General features: G+C 25.1%; 1 protein-coding gene and 3 pseudogenes across 2 annotated transcripts; 1 reads left to right on the top strand and 3 right to left on the bottom strand.

The window, feature by feature from the left end:
• Positions 1-11,295: 11,295 nt before the first annotated feature.
• Positions 11,296-12,322, bottom strand: LOC145750605 (aflatoxin B1 aldehyde reductase member 2 pseudogene; annotated as a pseudogene).
• A 595-nt stretch (positions 12,323-12,917) lies between these two features.
• On the bottom strand, positions 12,918-14,146 carry LOC145750565 (aflatoxin B1 aldehyde reductase member 2 pseudogene; annotated as a pseudogene).
• Positions 14,147-15,874: 1,728 nt separating this feature from the next.
• On the top strand, positions 15,875-17,126 carry LOC145751081 (aflatoxin B1 aldehyde reductase member 2 pseudogene; annotated as a pseudogene).
• A 241-nt stretch (positions 17,127-17,367) lies between these two features.
• Positions 17,368-19,402, bottom strand: LOC145751082 (uncharacterized). Of its 2 annotated transcripts, none has more exons than XM_082567162.1 (5): positions 18,909-19,028; positions 18,596-18,703; positions 18,396-18,436; positions 18,010-18,206; positions 17,368-17,732 (listed from the first exon to the last, which is right to left on the bottom strand). In XM_082567162.1, exons 2-5 carry the CDS (start codon positions 18,690-18,692, stop codon positions 17,711-17,713), a joined length of 357 nt encoding a protein of 118 aa, XP_082423288.1. In that variant the 5' UTR covers positions 18,693-18,703; positions 18,909-19,028; the 3' UTR covers positions 17,368-17,710. The 2 variants fall into 2 exon arrangements, with proteins under 2 accessions (XP_082423288.1, XP_082423287.1); XM_082567161.1 differs by lacking the exon at positions 18,909-19,028 and adding an exon at positions 19,312-19,402 and having other exon boundaries at positions 17,369-17,732.
• Between the last annotated feature and the right edge of the window lie 73 nt (positions 19,403-19,475).

Genomic DNA, 19,475 nt, shown 5'->3' on the forward strand with positions numbered 1-19,475 from the left:
GGGCACTAAACCGTTAATGCGTTAATCGTTAATTAACGAAGTTAAATTTTTCAATAAAATTTAACTTTTAAGTTAACTTTAAAAATCGTTAACGGACCTATTAACTTTCGTTAAATTGTGCTTCCGTTAAATTAAATCCGTTAATTTAATATTTTTACAAGTTTACCATGGTAATATAAAAGTATATATGTTTTATTTTGCCGTTTATTGGGTTTAATTGTTTCAATTTTAAAGGATGTATTGACGATGTATTGACTGACGTATAAACGATGTATTGACGACGATGACGATGTATTGAAATTTTTAACGATGCAGTTTTAAAAACGTTATTAAACTTACGTTCGTGTAAGTAAAATATCAACTAAGATAAAAACTGCTGTTTTTTTTAAATAGGGTCGTTTCTTTGTTTGTTTTATTTAAATTTTAACGTTAACGTTTATCGATAACTACCGTTACATTTTGTTTAAATTAACTTATTAACGTTAACGAAGTTAATATACTATGTAACGAATTACCACTTAACGAAGTTACTTTCTCGGTTAACTGTGCCCACCTTTGCTTCAATGTTTGTTAGGCCAATGCGCGCCTAATAAAATACAAAATTTTAGGTTTTGAGATTTCATAAATTTTTAATAAAAGTTTTATAACTTTTATGAATAATATTATTTTTGAAAAATATTTTGTTAACACGGTAATTGGACCTGTGCGGTTCTAACACAACAATTATTTTTCGATTTAAAATTTTTTTTTTTTTTTTTAAATTTGTATGCAATATTATTGGCAAAAAATATCACGTGACCTAATTAAACCCAAAATAAAAATTACCTCAAAGTTTTGTTTTACTAAAAATTTTCGCAAAATGTTTTATCTTAAATGTTAGTTAGGCCAATGCGCGTCTAATAAAATACAAAATTTTAGGTTTTAAGATTTCATAAATTTTTAATAAAAGTTTCATAACTTTTATGAATATTAATATTTTTAAAAAATATTTTGTAAACACGGTAATTGGACCTGTGTGGTTCTAACACAACAATTATTTTTTGATTTAAAATTTTTTATTTTTTTTTCAAAAAAATTGTATGCAATATCATTGGCCAAAAATATCACGTGACCTAATTAAACCCAAAATAAAAATTATCTCAAACTTTTGTTCTACTCAAAATTTTTGCAAAATGTTTTATCTTCAATGTTAGTTAGGCCAATGCGCGCCTAATTAAATATAAAATTTCAGATTTTGAGATTTCATAAATTTTTAATAAAAGTTTCATAACTTTTATGAACATTAATATTTTCGAAAAATATTTTGTAAACACGGTAATTGGACCTGTGCGGTTCTAACACAACAACAATTTTTCGATTTAAAATTTTTTAATTTTTTTCAAAAAATTTGTCATTGGCCAAAAATATCACGTGACCTAATTAAACCCAAAATAAAAATTACCTCAAACTTTTGTTTTACTAAAAATTTTCGCAAAATGTTTTATCTTGAATGTTAGTTAGGCGCGTCTAATAAAATACAAACATTTAGGTTTTGAGATTTCATAAATTTTTAATCAAAGTTTCATAACTTTTATGAATATTAAAATTTTTGAAAAATTTTATGTAAACACGGTAATTGGACCTGTGCGGTTCTAACACAACAATTATTTTTCGATTTAAAATTTTTTATTTTTTTTCAAAAAATTTGTATGCAATATCATTGGCAAAAAATATCACGTAACCTAATTAAACCCAAAATAAAAATTACCTCAAACTTTTGTTTTACTGAAAATTTTCGCGAAATGTTTTATCTTGAATGTTAGTTAGGCCAATGCACGTCTAATAAAATACAAAATTTTAGGTTTTGAGATTTCATAAATTTTTAATAAAAGTTTCATAACTTTTATAAATATTAATATTTTCGAAAAATATTTTGTAAACACGGTAATTGGACCTGTGTGGTTCTAACACAATAATTATTTTTTGATTTAAAATTTTTAATTTTTTTCAAAAAACTTGTATGCAATATCATTGGCCAAAAATATCACGTGACCTAATTAAACCCAAAAGAAAAATTACCTTAAACTTTTGTTTTACTGAAAATTTTTGCGAAATGTTTTATCTAGAATGTTAGTTAGGCCAATGCGCTTCTAATAAAATACAAATTTTTAGGTTTTGAGATTTCATAAATTTTTAATAAAAGTTTCATAACTTTTATGAATATTAATATTTTCAAAAAATATTTTGTAAACACGGTAATTGGACCTGTGTGGTTCTAACACAACAATTATTTTTCGATTTAAAATTTTTATTTTTTTTCAAAAAATTTGTATGCAATCTCATTGGCCAAAAATATCACGTGACCTAATTAAACCCAAAATAAAAATTACCTCAAACTTTTGTTTTACTAAAAATTTTCGCGAAATGTTTTATCTTGAATGTTTGTTAGGCCAATGCACGTCTAATAAAATACAAAATTTTAGGTTTTGAGATTTCATAAATTTTTAATAAAAGTTTCATAACTTTTATAAATATTAATATTTTTGAAAAATATTTTGTAAACACGGTAATTGGACCTGTGTGTTTCTAACACAACAATTATTTTTTAATTTAAAATTTTTAATTTTTTTCAAAAAATTTGTATGCAATATCATTGGCCAAAAATATCACGTGACCTAATTAAACCCAAAAGTAAAATTACCTTAAACTTTTGTTTTACTGAAAAGTTTTGCGAAATGTTTTATCTTGAATGTTAGTTAGGCCAATGCGCTTCTAATAAAATACAAAATTTTAGGTTTTGAGATTTCTTAAATTTTTAATAAAAGTTTCATAACTTTTATGAATATTAATATTTTCAAAAAATATTTTGTAAACACGGTAATTGGACCTGTGTGGTTCTAACACAACAATTATTTTTCGATTTAAAATTTTTATTTTTTTTCAAAAAATTTGTATGCAATCTCATTGGCCAAAAATATCACGTGACCTAATTAAACCCAAAATAAAAATTACCTCAAACTTTTGTTTTACTGAAAATTTTCGCGAAATGTTTTATCTTGAATGTTTGTTAGGCCAATGCACGTCTAATAAAATACAAAATTTTAGGTTTTGAGATCTCATAAATTTTTAATAAAAGTTTCATAACTTTTATAAATATTAATATTTTTGAAAAATATTTTGTAAACACGGTAATTGGACCTGTGTGGTTCTAACACAACAATTATTTTTTGATTTAAAATTTTTAATTTTTTTCAAAAAATTTGTATGCAATATTATTGGCCAAAAATATCACGTGACCTAATTAAACCCAAAAGAAAAATTACCTCAAACTTTTGTTTTACTGAAAATTTTCGCAAAATGTTTTATCTTGAATGTTAGTTAGGCCAATGCGCGTGTAATAAAATACAAAATTTTAGGTTTTAAAATTTCATAAATTTTTAATAAAAGTTTCATAACTTTTATGAATATTAATATTTTTGAAAAATATTTTACAAACACGGTAATTGGGCCTGTGCGGTTCTAACACAACAATTATTTTTCGATTTAAAATTTTTTATTTTATTTTTTAAAATTTGTATGCAATATCATTGTGGCCAAAAATATCACGTGACCTAATTAAACCCAAAATAAAAATTACCTCAAACTTTTATTTTACTAAAAATTTTTGCGAAATGTTTAATCTTGAATGTTATTTAGGCCAATGCGCGTCTAATTAAATATAAAATTTTACGTTTTGAGATTTCATAAATTTTTAATAAAAGTGTCATAACTTTTATGAATATTAATATTTTCGAAAAATATTATGTAAACATTATAATAAGACCTACGGTTCTAACAGAACAATTATTTTTTGATTTAAATTTTTTTTTTTTTTTAATTTGTATGCAATATTATTGGCCAAAAATATCACGTGACCTAATTAAACCCAAAAAATTTTCGAAAACAATTAAATAAACAAAAATAAGAGCATTTTTTTATTTCACGAACATAGAATCGTTCCCGTGACCTTTTGACCTATCAAAACTTTATACTTAGCTCGACCAATGATCATACAAGGGTTGTATGATCATTGGCTCGACCAAAAAAAAATTTTTGTCGCAAAACTTAAAATTTTATAGTTAATTAGAATTGTAATGACGTTACTAAGATTCAAGATAAAGAAAGTTTTTCAAAAAGTCAAAAGAACAAAAATTTTAGCACTTTTTTCTTTGCGTATTCATAACATAAATTTTTTTTATATTACAGGTCGTGACTATAGCTATGCGTGAAAAAAAATGAAAAAAAAAAAATTTTCAATTGAGAAGCTGGGTTTCGAACCTTAGACTTTGCTACTTACAACGTATGGCATTACGCGTTGAGCTACCGGACACAATATATAAGCATTACTTATTTATATACATATGTTTGCAAGAGACTTTCGATAATAAAAAAATATTATGATCAATTTTATTAAACAAAAATAATTTTATAAAGTTGAACAGCCGATGTTGTTATGTGTTGTAATGATCAATACTGCCTGTAAAACAAAAAATATATTTAATAAAATATTACATAACGTAATTTGAAAACTTAAATTACACGCGATATATGAATATAAACTGTATACGTAATATAAAAATGATGTAATTTTTGTTCTGTTCAATATTTTTTGAATTTTTTTTTATCTTAGGTGTTCTTTTGAGTGTTTTAACATAAATATAATCTCAAGTTAAAGTAACGACATCGAACTACTTTGAAGTACTTTAAAAATAAAATTTTATTATGATTGTTTAAGCCAAACACATTTTAAAAGTTAAAGCAAACGAGCCTGAAACCTGAAAGAAATCAACAAAATAAATTTATTTAAACTTGATAAACGCAGAAATGAAGTTTTGTAATCGTCAGTGGAGATATAACAATATTAGAGATATAACAAGACACTTTGGCACGAAGAAATACTTTTGTAAACAGTTAATATTAATAACATGTTAAAACTATGAATTTAACTTCGTCATTTCTAGGTTGAACTTGATGAACTTCTTTTGTTAACCTTCCAACTATTTACGTGAAAGCGAGAAAAACCTAATCAAAAAGAAAAAAGAAATTACAATTTTCTTCAAGACGCTTCGGGGAACTCCCTGATTTCTGTTTTTATTTATCACGCTCGGATGGTTTTGGATGTAAATTGCTTTATCCTCGATTATATAATATTTCATGTTAATTAATATTTTACATTTTTAAATATAAATTGAATCACAATGTATGTAACAAATTTTTGTTTCTAATAAGTTATTATTTTTTTGTCTTAATCAAAAAATTTAAATACAATTAAATATTTCAAGTTTTTTTAAAAATTTACAAAAATTATCATTAGTTAACCAACTTTGATATATTGTTATTACCACATAAATATTTATTTTTTGGGATGTATTTATTTAGATTCCCATACTAAATCAAATACTTTAAAGGTCTTAAACTTGATACACTTTTGAACACATCAAACAATCATTTAAATTTCTTAAATTTAAAAATAAATATCTATTTAATTTTTAACTTTTTTAGTTTTAAAAAAATTTGTTTATTCAAATTTAAAGATTGATATTAGGTTTTTAAATTTTGGTCGGTTATATCTTATTATATTTAACATTTGAAGATAATTAAAAAATAATTCTTGTTTGTTTGTTATATTAAATGCTGGTTTGTAAATTAAAAATCAAAGGTATGTAATATTCTTAGTTAATGTTTATGCATATATTTTTTATTTATAAAATATTATGTTAAAAATAATCAAATAATTTCGAACCATATTTTATTTATCAAATAAATCTAGTTTTTATTTTTATTCTTACTAATCCGAATTTTGAAATCGAATAACTTTTGATTTTGTGTATATAAATTTTTAAAATTTTAGTATGTTGTTTATTATCATATTGTGTTCCAATCCTCCTATTTTGATAATTTAAATATTATTAATTAGTAATTAATAGGTGTTTATTTATTAAAATTTAGAGATCGTTATTAAGTTTTCAAATTTTGGTCAGTTATATATCATAATATTAATAACTCGAAAATCGATTAAAAATTTAATTTTTGTTTGTTTATTATATTTAAATTCTTGTTTGTTTATTAAAAATAAAAGTTTGATATAAGGCATTTAAAATTTAATATAATGTATTTTATGATAGTAGTAATTAAAATACATGTTTAAAAAATAATTTTTGTTTGATTATTTTATTTAAATGCTTGTTTATTTATTAAAAATCAAAAATCAATTTTAGGAATTTAAAATTAAGTATAATGTATATCCTGATAATAACAACATTAAATTGGGTTAAAAAATTCATTTCATTTGTATAATATATTTAAATGGTTGTTTGTTTATTAAAAATCAAAGATATGTTATATTCTTAGTTAAGGTGTAAGCATATTTTTTTTTATAATAATTTATGCTAAACATAATTAAATAATTTCGAACCATATTTTATTTATCAAATAAATCTAGTTTTTATTTTTATTCTTAATAATCCGAATTTTGAAATCGAATAACTTTTGTTTTTGTGTATATAAATTTTTAAAATTTTAGTATGTTGTTTATTATCATATCGTGTTTCAATCCTTCTATTTTGATAAATTAAATATTATTAATTAGTAAATAATAGGTGTTTATTTATTAAAATTTAGAGATCGTTATTAAGTTTTCAAATTTTGGTCAGTTATATATCATAATATTAATAACTCGAAAATGGATTAAAAATTTAATTTTTGTTTGTTTATTATATTTAAATTCTTGTTTGTTTATTAAAAATAAAAGTTTGATATTAAGCATTTAAAATTTAATATAATGTATTTTATAATATTTGTAATAAAATACTTGTTTAAAAAATAATTTTTGGTTGTTTATTTTATTTAAATGCTTGTTTATTTATTAAAAATCAAAAATCAATTTTAGGAATTTTAAATTTAGTATAATGTATATCCTGATATTAACAACATAAAACTGGGTTGAAAAATTAATTTTATTTGTATAATATATTTAAATGCTTGTTTGTTTATTAAAAATCAAAGATATGTAATATTCTTAGTTAAGGTGTATGCATATTTTTTTTTATTTATAAAAATTTATGCTAAACATAATCAAATAATTTCGAACCATATTTTATTTATCAAATAAATCTAGTTATTATTTTTATTCTTTCTAGTCCCAATTTTGAAAGAAGATATCTTTAGTTCCTAAGAATTTAAAAATCTAAAATTTTAGTATGTTGTTTATTATCAGATTATGTTTTCATTCTCCTATTTACAACATTTAATTATCACTAATTACTAATTAATAAGTGTTTATTTATTAAAATTTAAAAGTTGTTATTAATTTTTAAAATCTTGGTCAATTGTATATCATGATATCAGTAACTCAAAAACGAATTAAAATTTTAATTTTTATCACTAATTACTAATTAATAGGTGTTTGTTTATTAAAATTTAAAGGTTGTTATTAACTTTTTAAATCTTGGTCAATTGTATATCATGATATTACTAACTCAAAAATGAATTAAAATTAAAATTTTTATCACTAATTACTAATTAATGGGTGTTTGTTTATTCAAATTTAAAGATTGATATTAGGTTTTTAAATTTTGGTCGGTTATATCTTATTATATTTAAATTTAAAGATAATTAAAAAATTATTCTTGTTTGTTTGTTATATTAAATGCTGGTTTGTAAATTAAAAATCAAAGGTATGTAATATTCTTAGTTAATGTTTATGCATATATTTTTTATTTATAAAATTTTATGTTAAATATATTAAATAATTTCGAACCATATTTTATTTATCAAATAAATCTAGTTATTATGGTTCGAAATCTTAGATTTCGAAACATATTGTTATTGTCATTATATTTATTATTATTGTTTTTATTCTTATTTGACAAATTTTGAAAGACGATAACTTTTGTTCTTTAAAAGTAAAAGTTCTAAATTTTTAGTATGTTTGTTATTATCCCAACGAATCGCAAACCTCCTATTTACGACATTTAAATGTCACTAATTACTAATTAATATATTTTATTATTAAAATTTAAAGATTCAATTTTCTGAAATTTTAATATATTGTTGGTATTATTATTTTGTATGTTGCTATTTAAAATGAAGATTTAACTCTAGCTAAATATCATTTAATCATTATTTTAGTTTTTTTATAAAATAATGAATCAGTGTGAGTTTAACGCTTGAATAATTTAATAGCGTTCTGGTCGCCGTCAAAAATCGTCCTTTTCGCTGTCCATTAAAGTAAAATATATTGGTTGAAAATTTAAGTAAAATGTTAAAGTATAAGTAGAAAATGTGTAAAATTTTTTTTTTAATTGTTTTGTTATTATTATATTTTAATACTCGTTTGATTACCAAAAATTAAGAACGGTATTTTGCTTTTAAATTTAGTTTAATTTTATATTACAATATCAATGAATGCGTGTTCGTTTGTTAAAATTAGGTTTAAATTTAAAAAAGTTAATATTTAAATTTATAATTTAATTAATAAACCTACTAAATAAATTATATTTATAAAAAAGAATCAAACGATTTCGAACCATATTTTATTTATCAAATAAATCTAGTTTTTATTCTTATTTGACCGAATTTTGAGAGACAATAACTTTTGTTCTTTAAAAGTAAAAGTTCTAAATTTTTAGTATGTTTGTTATTATCCCAACGAATCGCAAACCTCCTATTTACGACATTTAAATGTCACTAATTACTAATTAATATATTTTATTATTAAAATTTAAAGATTAAATTTTCTGAAATTTTAATATGTTGTTAGTATTATTATTTTGTATGTTGCAATTTAAAATGAAGTTTTAACTCTAGCTAAATATCGTTTAATCAATATTTTAGTTTTTTTATAAAATAATGAATCAGTGTGAGTTTAACGCTTGAATAATTTAATAGCGTTCTGGTCGCCGTCAAAAATCGTCTTTTTCGCTGTCCATTAAAGTAAAAAATATTGGTTAAAAATTTAAGTAAAATGTTAAAGTATAAGTCAAAAATGTGTAAATTTTTTTTTTTTAATTGTTTTTTTATTATTATATATTAATACTCGTTTGATTACCAAAAATTAAGATCGGTATTTTGCTTTTAAATTTAGTTTACTTTTCTATTACAATATCAAATATAAAATTTATAATTTAATTAATAAACCTACTAAATAAATTATATTTATAAAAAAGAATCAAACGATTTTGAACCATATTTTATTTATCAAATAAATTTAGTTTTCACTATTTTTGTCTAATTGTCCACTTTTACTTATATTGTTGTTAAAACTAAAAAATTACATTTTATTGGCATTAGGCTACCGTACTTTTTTATTTACAATTCTAAACATCAATTTAACTGTGAAAAGAAATAACAATTATAAGTTTAGTGTTGTAAATAAAAACATACTAAGTTGTAGCAGGTGTTTGTTTGCAATACAAGTTTTTATTAATAATCTTACCAAACATAACAACAATTTCATTCAAATGGAATTAAAAATCAAATTTAAAATAGTTACAAACTATCACTATAAAATATTTACAAAAAACAGTTAATATAATTAAACACATTTGAACAAAACATCTAAATTAAATTAAAGAATTACACATATTATGATCAAGCAAAGGTGCTAAGTCTATTAAGAAATACAAATTTAACAAAAATATGCCCTTAAACATATTGCCGAAGCCAACGAAACTGTTAATAAACATAAGTCACTAAAAAAAAAGTTTAATTTTGTAATTTCTGTCTGGTCCCAGAATCAGCTAACCCTTTTTCTTTTAATATGTCCAAAATTTAATGCAAAATTTAATGTGTAACATCTTGAAATAAAATTGTTAAACTATTTAATTATTCAATTTACCTTGACTATTATCAATATTCATTTTTAAAATACAAGTTTCGTAACTAAAACTTTAAAAATAAATACCAATTTTAAATCATTCTAAAATTTTGTCAAATACATTTTTTTATATATTGATGATATACCATAAACTTAATTTTTATTTTAAAAGTCCTCTTATAAATAGTATCTATAGCAAGTTATAAAAAGTTAAATTAAAGAAAACCATGGTAACCACTTTTTCTTACAGCTATTCTTTTCTTTATTCAAAGTTAAAAATAGAAACTACGAGTTAAACAAAATTTAAACATGTAAAAATATAATTTTGTTTATTGCAAAAAGAATGTAGTAGTTTCTTATGTTTTTTTGAAATATTTGATAAAGTTTGCACCAACATGCTCAAATAAAAAAATATATATGCTCATCTTTTTTCCTATATTTTAGGTAAATTTTTAGTTAATATTTTAAAGTGCTCACCTTTTTGTTGTAATCAGCTGTAATTCAAGTGGTTTATTCGAATCCATAAGCCTTGTGTATTACCATCTTTTTTCTCTCTACAGTCTAACTTGTAGAGTTTATCAGTTTTACCTAAGTTTAATTTATTTAATAATAACATAAAAAAATTAAAATATTACAATAACAAGAAATGCTAACTACAATACAATCTCATAAATTTTAAAAGCAAAATGACTAATTCTTATTCAACATAACACATTTAAATTTAATTATATTAATAACGCACATGTCTAATTTAAAAAAAAATAGCTATTAACTTTACCAAATGTAATAAAATAGCTGTTACATTTTATTTATAAAAGTTAATATTTTTTATGATCAGTTTAATTTAATGGCTTTACTAGAAAATAATTTAACTCTTATTTTTTTTATGTAAAAAACATGTGAATCAAATAAATAAATAGAAAACTTACCTGAAATTTGATTATAAAAACTTTTCTATAAATGTTAATTCCATTGCATCTCTAGTTTTCAGAACACAGTATTTTAACAAATACATTTAAAGTAAATAAACTTTACTAACATCTATTCTACTTTTTACAAAATTAATACTTATTAACAAACCCTTTAGCTTATCCTGCAGTATTTCGACTTAGATGATGATTTTTTGTTTAATTATTATTGTAAAACTTTAAAAAAAATAGTATGGACAATGTAATAAACAAAACACGTGACTCCGCATTGCATTAAACCCCAAAAAATAAAAGATTTATGCTTCTTCCCAAACCAACAATTTTTTTAACTGTAGATTCTTCTTAACAGAGATGATAAAAAAAACTTTAACTAACCTTTAATTAATTATTTAAATATTATTCATACTTGCTATTTAAATAGTATAAACTTAGGATTACAGTTACTAGTTACATAAGAAAGCAATTTTTTAATATTTTTACTCAATGCAAACATTTTAGCACTAAATTAAGTTTTGTATATTTGAATGGCAATCAGCAAGGTAAAAGGTCATGTATATTACAAAAAAATTTATTTACTACTTAAAATCACAAGTTATCGAAAATAATCAGGACAAGAATAACTGACAGTAAGCCAACATTTTTTAATAACATCAACAACTCTTTGATCCAAACTTTCTTTTTTAACATAAGAAATATTTTGATTAAATTGATCCATGGATGAGGCACCAATAATAACTCCATCACCATGGTTACCATCCAATATGGAATGATGATACAACCATCTGAACACAGCTTCTGTTATTGGAACTTTCCCCTTTCCATAAACTTTGTCTAAAATATTTTGGATGTCTGCTATGGCTTTAAAGTTTTGATTTTTCCAATAACGTTTTCGATAAATGTCAACATAGGCACTATCTCCGAAAAATCGACCTGGTTCATTTTTATTATCATCTTCGAATTTGTGTTTTCCAGTTAACAAACCTCCACATAATGGGTTGTAAGCATAAAACCTCATTTTAAAGTATCGAAGACATGCAAATAATTCTTTTTCTACTGATCTTGTTAAACAATTGTACATTCCTTCGTAAACTGTTGGCAAAATCCAACCATTCTGTTTGCAGATTGTATAAATTTCAGCTACTTGCCAAGCTGCATAATTTGAAAGACCAAACTCTTGAAATTTACCTTCTTTGTAAAGTTCATCTACAACTGCAAGAGTTTCAGAGATGGGGGATTCATGATCTGGGGCATGCAAATAAAATATATTTAATGAGTTTATTTGAAGTCTTTTTAAAGAAGTCCCCAATTGCATCCTGATACTCTCTTTTCCTAATCCCTTTCCATCCCATGGATTTGCCTTTCCTGAAATTTTTATTTGGTCTTTGCATGACATTTGTCCCAAGAGTTCATCTGTTTTTCCCTTTCCATAAAAAAAAGCACTGTCAACCTGAATATTACCGTTGTCATCTTTTTGTGAGGCAATAAAAGCATTTACCATTTTTTCTCCTTCAATTAAATCAAGCCTTGGCCCAATTCGCCCAGCTCCTAATATTGTTCGGACAGACATTTTCGTTTTAACTTTGACTTAATAAACTACGGGAAGTGCTCTTTATAATATGGACAAAAAGCTAACAAATAAAAAACTTCTAAAAAAAATTAATTAAATTTGTGCTATAAAAATGTTTTTTTTATTATCTATTTAATATAATGTAAAGTAACTTGACTAATCTTTTGTTGGGCATGTCTAACATAACTGTTATTATATTTGTAACATATACAATTAAACTTTTAAACATTAGTTTAACCAGCATGTTTTTATGAATCAGCAAATTTAAAACCTTTCCTTTTGTTGACAATAGATCAAAAGTAAACACACAATAAACAACCACGAGTACTTACAAGCTTTCTGTGATGGCTAGGCTTTATTTTAAAATTTATAACATTAAGCTACAAATTATTGTTGAGTGTAAGTTTTGTGAATTTATTTTAAGCAATAAAAAAGTAATTGGCTATTTAACACTTACCTAATACATAAATATAACATGCTTTTGTTAAACTTAATATTGAAAACATTAATTTAAAAAACTTTCATTTATAGAAAAGCAAAATTAAAAAACAATACAAATAATTGAATACGTAAGTATAAAACATTAGATCAAAATAATATTGTTTTGCTGCTCTAAACCCAAAAATTGTTTTTAATTTTATATTTGTGTAAAACCAACAATTTTTTTTTAACTTTTAAGAAACAGTTACTGTTTACAAAATAAAACATTGTATAAATACACATTTGCATGGCAATAAGCAAGGCAGTTGTTATTGTTTATTTTAATTTGAATTCGAAATATTTAAAAAATCTATAACTATGACTTATCGAAAATAATTTGGACAAGAATGGCTGATATTAAGCCAACATTTTTCAATAACATCAACAACTCTTTGATCCAAACTTTCTTTTTTAACATAAGAAATATTTTGATTAAATTGATCCATAGACGAGGCACCAGTTATAACTCCATCACCATGGTTACCATCCAATATGGAATGATGATACAACCATCTGAGTACTGCTTCTGTTATTGAAACCTTTTCTTCTCCATAAACTTTTTCTAAAACTTTTTGGATGTCGTTAACAGCTTCAAAGTTTTGATCTTTCCAATAGCGTTTTCGATACACATCAACCCAGTAACTATTTCCAAAAAATCGGCCCGGTTCATCCTTGTTTACTTCTTTAAATTTGTGTTTTCCAGTTAACACACCTCCACATAATGGGTTGTAAGCGTAAAACCGCATTTTAAAGTATCGAAGACATGGAAATAATTCTTTTTCTACTGACCTTGTTAAACAATTAAACATTCCTTGGTAAACAGTTGGCAAAATCCAATCATTTTGTTTGCAGATTGTATAAATTTCAGCTACTTGCCAAGATGCATAATTTGAAAGACCAAACTCTTGAAATTTTCCTTCTTTGTGAAGTTCATCTACAACTGCAAGAGTTTCAGAGATGGGGGTTTCATGATCTGGGGCATGCAGATAAAATATATTCAATGAGTTTATTTGGAGTCTTTTTAAAGTAGTCTCCATTTGCATCCGAACATTCTCTCTTCCTAATCCCTTTCCATCCCACGGATTTGCTTTTCCTGAAATTTTTATCTGGTCTTTGCATGACATTTGTCCCAATACCTCATCAGTTTTCCCACCACCATACATTAAAGCACTATCCACTTCAACATTACCTTTATCATTTTGTGAGACAATAAATGCCTTCACCATTTTTTCTCCTTCATCCAAGTCAAGTCTGGGCCCTATTTGTCCCGCTCCTAAGATTGTTCGTACCGACATTTTTTTCATTCACTACTTTATTATAAAATATTAGCTGATAAACTAGGCACTTCTCGTAAAAAAATTCGTTTTTAATAAAAAAAATAATAAAACACTTGACTACGTAAATGCATGTTTGCCAGCTGATTCAGACTTAGTTCTATTAGTCCCAGTGTACCCGTACTATTTGTTTATTTAATACAATTTATTTGCGAAAAAACACACATAAATAGTAACTAAGTTTAATTTTATTGTTTATATATAACCAAATTTTGTGTTTTTTAAATTTTTTTTTACAAATTTTAACTACCGACAGCATGGTGTAGTGGTAAGAACACTTGCTACACCACACATGAGGTTGTGGGTTCAATCTTCACTGATCTCATGCTGTAGCGCCTTTAAGTAAGGTGCTATAAAAGGTATAAACACCTGCTAAGCCAGCACTTAAAAATGGCTCAGCAGGAGTTCGTACCGTTTATAGCGCCTTACTCAACAAGGGCTTTACAGCTTGAGATCAGTGGGGATTGAACCCACGACCTCATGTAGGGTTTTATTAAAAAACTTTCTTAAATCACGTTCAGGGGTTGGAGATACTTTTTTTCTATTTTTCTCTTTAGTCTGTGTTTCGGTTTTTCCTCTTTACGCTTAACAACGTTTACTTACTATCATAACTGTCAGACTGTAACTGACCAATCAGCTATTGGTCAAAAATACAAATAAGTCGATAAACAGGGAAAACCCCAGTAAAAACTTTTTTTATTTAAATACAAACCTAAATTTATTTACAGTAGTAAAATTTATTATTGTATTAACTTTTAAAATAAATACCTACCTTCAGATTAGTAAGACCAACAACATAATTAAATTTTCGAAAATTTAATCAATCAGAAAATGTACTTATTAGGATCACCTTTTTTTAGAAAGTAGAAGACAGTTTCAAAAGTTGTGTTGGGGTAGAGATGGGTCGACTGAAAATGAGGGAATGGAAATTGAAGGAACGGAAAATGAAGAAACGGAAAATGAAGGAACCGGAAAATGAAGGAACGGAAAATGAAGGAACCGGAAAATGAAGGAACGGAAAATGAAGGAACCGGAAAATGAAGGAACGGAAAATGAAGGAACCGGAAAATGAAGGAACGGAAATTGAAGGAAAGTGAAAAAAGGAGTAGCGGAATCCTAAAAAAATAAAACGCGGAAATACCGTTGACTGTTTATTTAGGTTTACTGTCATTTATTTGAGAACTGATAAGCGATAATGAGTTAATTTTTATTACCCCAGCATACCCTAACCCTCTTCTATAAAATGCCCGTTTATTTCTAAAATAATATCGACTTAAATACAAATAAATAGTCAACGGTATTTCCGCGTTTTATTTTTTTAGAATTCCGCCTCTCCTTTTTTCACTTTCCTTCAATTTCCGTTCCTTCATTTTCCGGTTCCTTCATTTTCCGTTCCTTCATTTTCCAGTTCCTTCATTTTCCGTTCCTTCATTTTCCGGTTCCTTCATTTTCCGTTCCTTCATTTTCCGGTTCCTTCATTTTCCGTTCCTTCAATTTCCGTTCCTTCATTTTCCATTCCCTCAAATTCCGCGTCCCCGTAGAGATAAGACTTCGAACCATAATAACGGCTCTCGTTCATCATCATGCGATGAAAAAATTAGAATCACCACGCTCACTATGCGCATACAGTTTAATATGTTTACCGAGTGCGTCGTTAGCGTGACCTGCACACATGTTTGCAGATTGCAGGCATTGCAACGAACGTAGCTACCAATTTTTTTAATAATTCTATTTTTTTCGTTTTTTTACCAATAAATTAATATTTGGTTGACAGTTTCATCTGTTTATACAATATTTTTGTTAAAATAAAGTAATTAAACTAGATTCAAAAATGTCAGTAAGGACAATCTTGGGTGGAATGGAAATTGGAAGGCGACTTAACTTGGTTAATGGCGAGAAGATGGTAAACGCATTTATTGCAGCTCAAAATAAAGGTCAGATTGAAGTGGATAGTGCTTTTATGTACTCTGGGGGTAAAACTGATGAATTTTTGGGAAAAATGTCATGTAGAGATCAAATTAAAATATCAGGAAAAGCAAATCCATGGAATGAGAAGGGATTAGGAAAAGAGAGTGTCCGGATGCAATTGGAGACTTCTTTAAAACGACTCCAAATGAACTCATTGGATATATTTTATTTGCATGCTCCGGATCACAAAACTCCTATTTCCGAAACTCTTGCAGTTGTAAATGAACTTCACAAAGAAGGTAAGTTTCAAGAGTTTGGTCTTTCAAATTATGCAGCTTGGCAAGTAGCTGAAATTTATACAATCTGCAAACAAAATGGTTGGATTTTGCCAACTGTTTACCAAGGAATGTTTAATTGTTTAACAAGGTCAGTAGAAAGAGAATTATTTCCATGTCTTCGATACTTTAAAATGCGGTTTTATGCTTACAACCCATTATGTGGAGGTGTGTTAACTGGAAAACACAAATTTGAAGAAGTAAACAAGGATGAACCGGGCCGATTTTTTGGCAAGGGTGTATGGGTAGGCACCTACCGCGAACGTTTTTGGAGAGATCAAAACTTCAAAGCTGTAAACGACATTGAGAATATTTTAGACGAAGTTTATGGAAAAGGAAAAGTTCCAATAACAGAAGCTATATTCAGATGGTTGTATCATCATTCCATATTGGATGGTAACCATGGTGATGGAGTTATTATTGGTGCCTCATCTATGGATCAATTCAACCAAAATATTTCTTATGTTAAAAAAGAAAGTTTGGATCAAAGAGTTGTTGATGTTATTGAAAAATGTTGGCTTAATGTTAATGGTTCATGCCCTGATTACATGAGGTAGTGAAGAAATAACAGTAATTATACATGTACAGATGCATTTTTAATCGTGATGCAGAAAATGTTAATTTATATTTACTGTTTATATTTAAAATTACTGTATTATTTTTAGAATTATGCAATATGGTAAACTAATTTTTCTTTGCAACGGTCATTGTTAATTAAATAAAATGCTTTAAATATTAGGCATTTGTGTGATAATTATGGCTACAAAACATTAGCAAAACAAGGGTACAACATACTTATTGTGTGTTTTTTCATGTAGATAGCTTAGAACATTTGTAATTCTAAATTGTTTCTACACTTTATATTAATTTATAGAACTTTTATTATATATAAATTGTTTTTATTATCATCACCTTTTAAAGTTAAAATATAAAAAATAAATTTTAGTATTAACAGTTACATGATGGTTAAAAAATTACTTCAAAATACCCTTAAAAAATATATAATAAATAATAAACACAACCTTATGGTAAGAAATTACTTCAAAAATATTTCATTTATCTAATAACAATAATCTCCAAAATTAAGTTCTAATATGAAATAAAAAATTAATTGCTGCAAAAGAATTACTAATTATGTGAATAATGAAAATTTAATTGAAGAAAAAGGGTTTAATTATCGTACCTACGCCAATTATAAAAAGTACAGAAGGAATTTATAAATTTATATTACAAAATATAATATGGAACTTCTTAATAGGTCTTTAAATGTAGTAAAAAATAAAAATGAAGAATCATGTTGCTTTAGTTGTCATGTACTTTGCCTATTTTTTTCCATATTGATAACTGAAAAATATTTCATTATAATAATTATAATGGGGCTTCATTAAATTACATGCGTGCAATTAAGTGTCCTGTGTACTGTGTTCAAAAGGTGGGGTATATATTGTATCAAACTAAATGGAGTGAATAGGCTGTAGAAGCCCTACTTTATAATAGGTATTCAAAAAATGATATATAATAATATTAAATGTTTCAAATAAAAATATTTACAATCAATTAAAACTTTACAATTTGTATTTTTATAAACATGTAGTAAGGGTGAAAAAATAAGAAAACTTACTTTAATACCCTTCCTGTTTGTGCTATACCAGTCAATCCAAGAAACACATTACAAGAGCAAAGAAAATAGTTCTTCGGAATAATGACTAAGCAATATCTTGACCATATTGTGCCAGTTACACCAAGTGATAAGGACTGATTAAGACTTAAAGTTTCAACCGGCCGAGCAAGATCAGACATACCAGCAAAAACTAAACCCTAAATATTAAAATTGTAGTTAGTTATAGTAAAAAAATAAAGTGTTTTTTTATTTGTTTAGAAGTATTGCAACTTAACAAATTTATGTAACGAAACTATTCTAACAAAAGCCTAATGAATGGTCGATTAGTCATGCAAATAGAATGCAAATTTTATCTCATGGCCAAAAATATGCTTAAACAAACTTACCCATTTACAGACCGGGCACCAAAAATGGATGGTTTTAGGTCCTGCAAAATCAATTTAACATTTTTAAGTTTACATAGCAATAATATATTTACAAACATAGATTTTTACAACAATTTGTTGTAATTTAAGAAGTTAAATGCAATACATTGAAATATATATTTGGTTTTAAATTAATCAAAAATATAAAATAATTAAAATACCAGCAGGATGATTCCATTTGCTTTTTAATGAAGGAGAAAGTCTGGCCTGAAATCTAGTGTCCCATTTTAAAAGTAGCCTACGTAGCCCACTTGCCATTTTAGTCAGACCTAAAACAATTAATTCAACAATTACTGGTACTCAACACACACTGTAAGTGTACTTAGCATAATTATATGATTATATAGAGCCATATAAAACATGCTTACTAAACAAACAATATGGCAAATAGCAAGTATTAATATCTTTATTTGTTAAATTTTTTAAAAACTTCAAAATAATATAACAGGTAAGACACTATAAAAAAGTAATGACTTTGGTATTTTAACTTTCTAGTGAAATTGTGAAAATATTTCTTTTTTCTGAAGTTAGGCGAAGAATATAAACCCACTTAAAAGTTTTAACTGATTTATACTTTTCTCTTTCTCTCTATCTCTAATTTTTAAACTATTTACTTTCTGTCTTTCAACAAAAAAAAAACAGATTAAATTACTCACAACACAATTGTAATGTACACAAAAAAGTCATGCGTAGAAATCATGCTAACTTTTTACTACCACAGGAAATATATTTACTACAAATAATTATCATTTATAAAATATTGCAATAAAAGAAAAATTATTTCGAATCACTTTAGAGTAATTGTATGATTTTATAGGAAGCACAAATAATGCAACAGATTAATTAAAGTATAAAATTACAGGATATTATAAATTACCTTTTTGATTGCAACTACAAAAGATATTAAGCAGATTGTTTCAGGAAAGCAGGACAAAATTACATTTTAAAAACCCTATTTGACCTAAAATGAAATGATATCTGCAGATTAAAATTTGATAAAAATACCCTTACAATGTTTAGTATACGTATTAGCACTATGCA

This window comes from Corella eumyota, chromosome 4 (genome assembly GCF_963082875.1).
Source record: "Corella eumyota chromosome 4, kaCorEumy4.1, whole genome shotgun sequence".
NCBI classification, from domain to species: Eukaryota; Metazoa; Chordata; class Ascidiacea; order Phlebobranchia; family Corellidae; genus Corella; species Corella eumyota.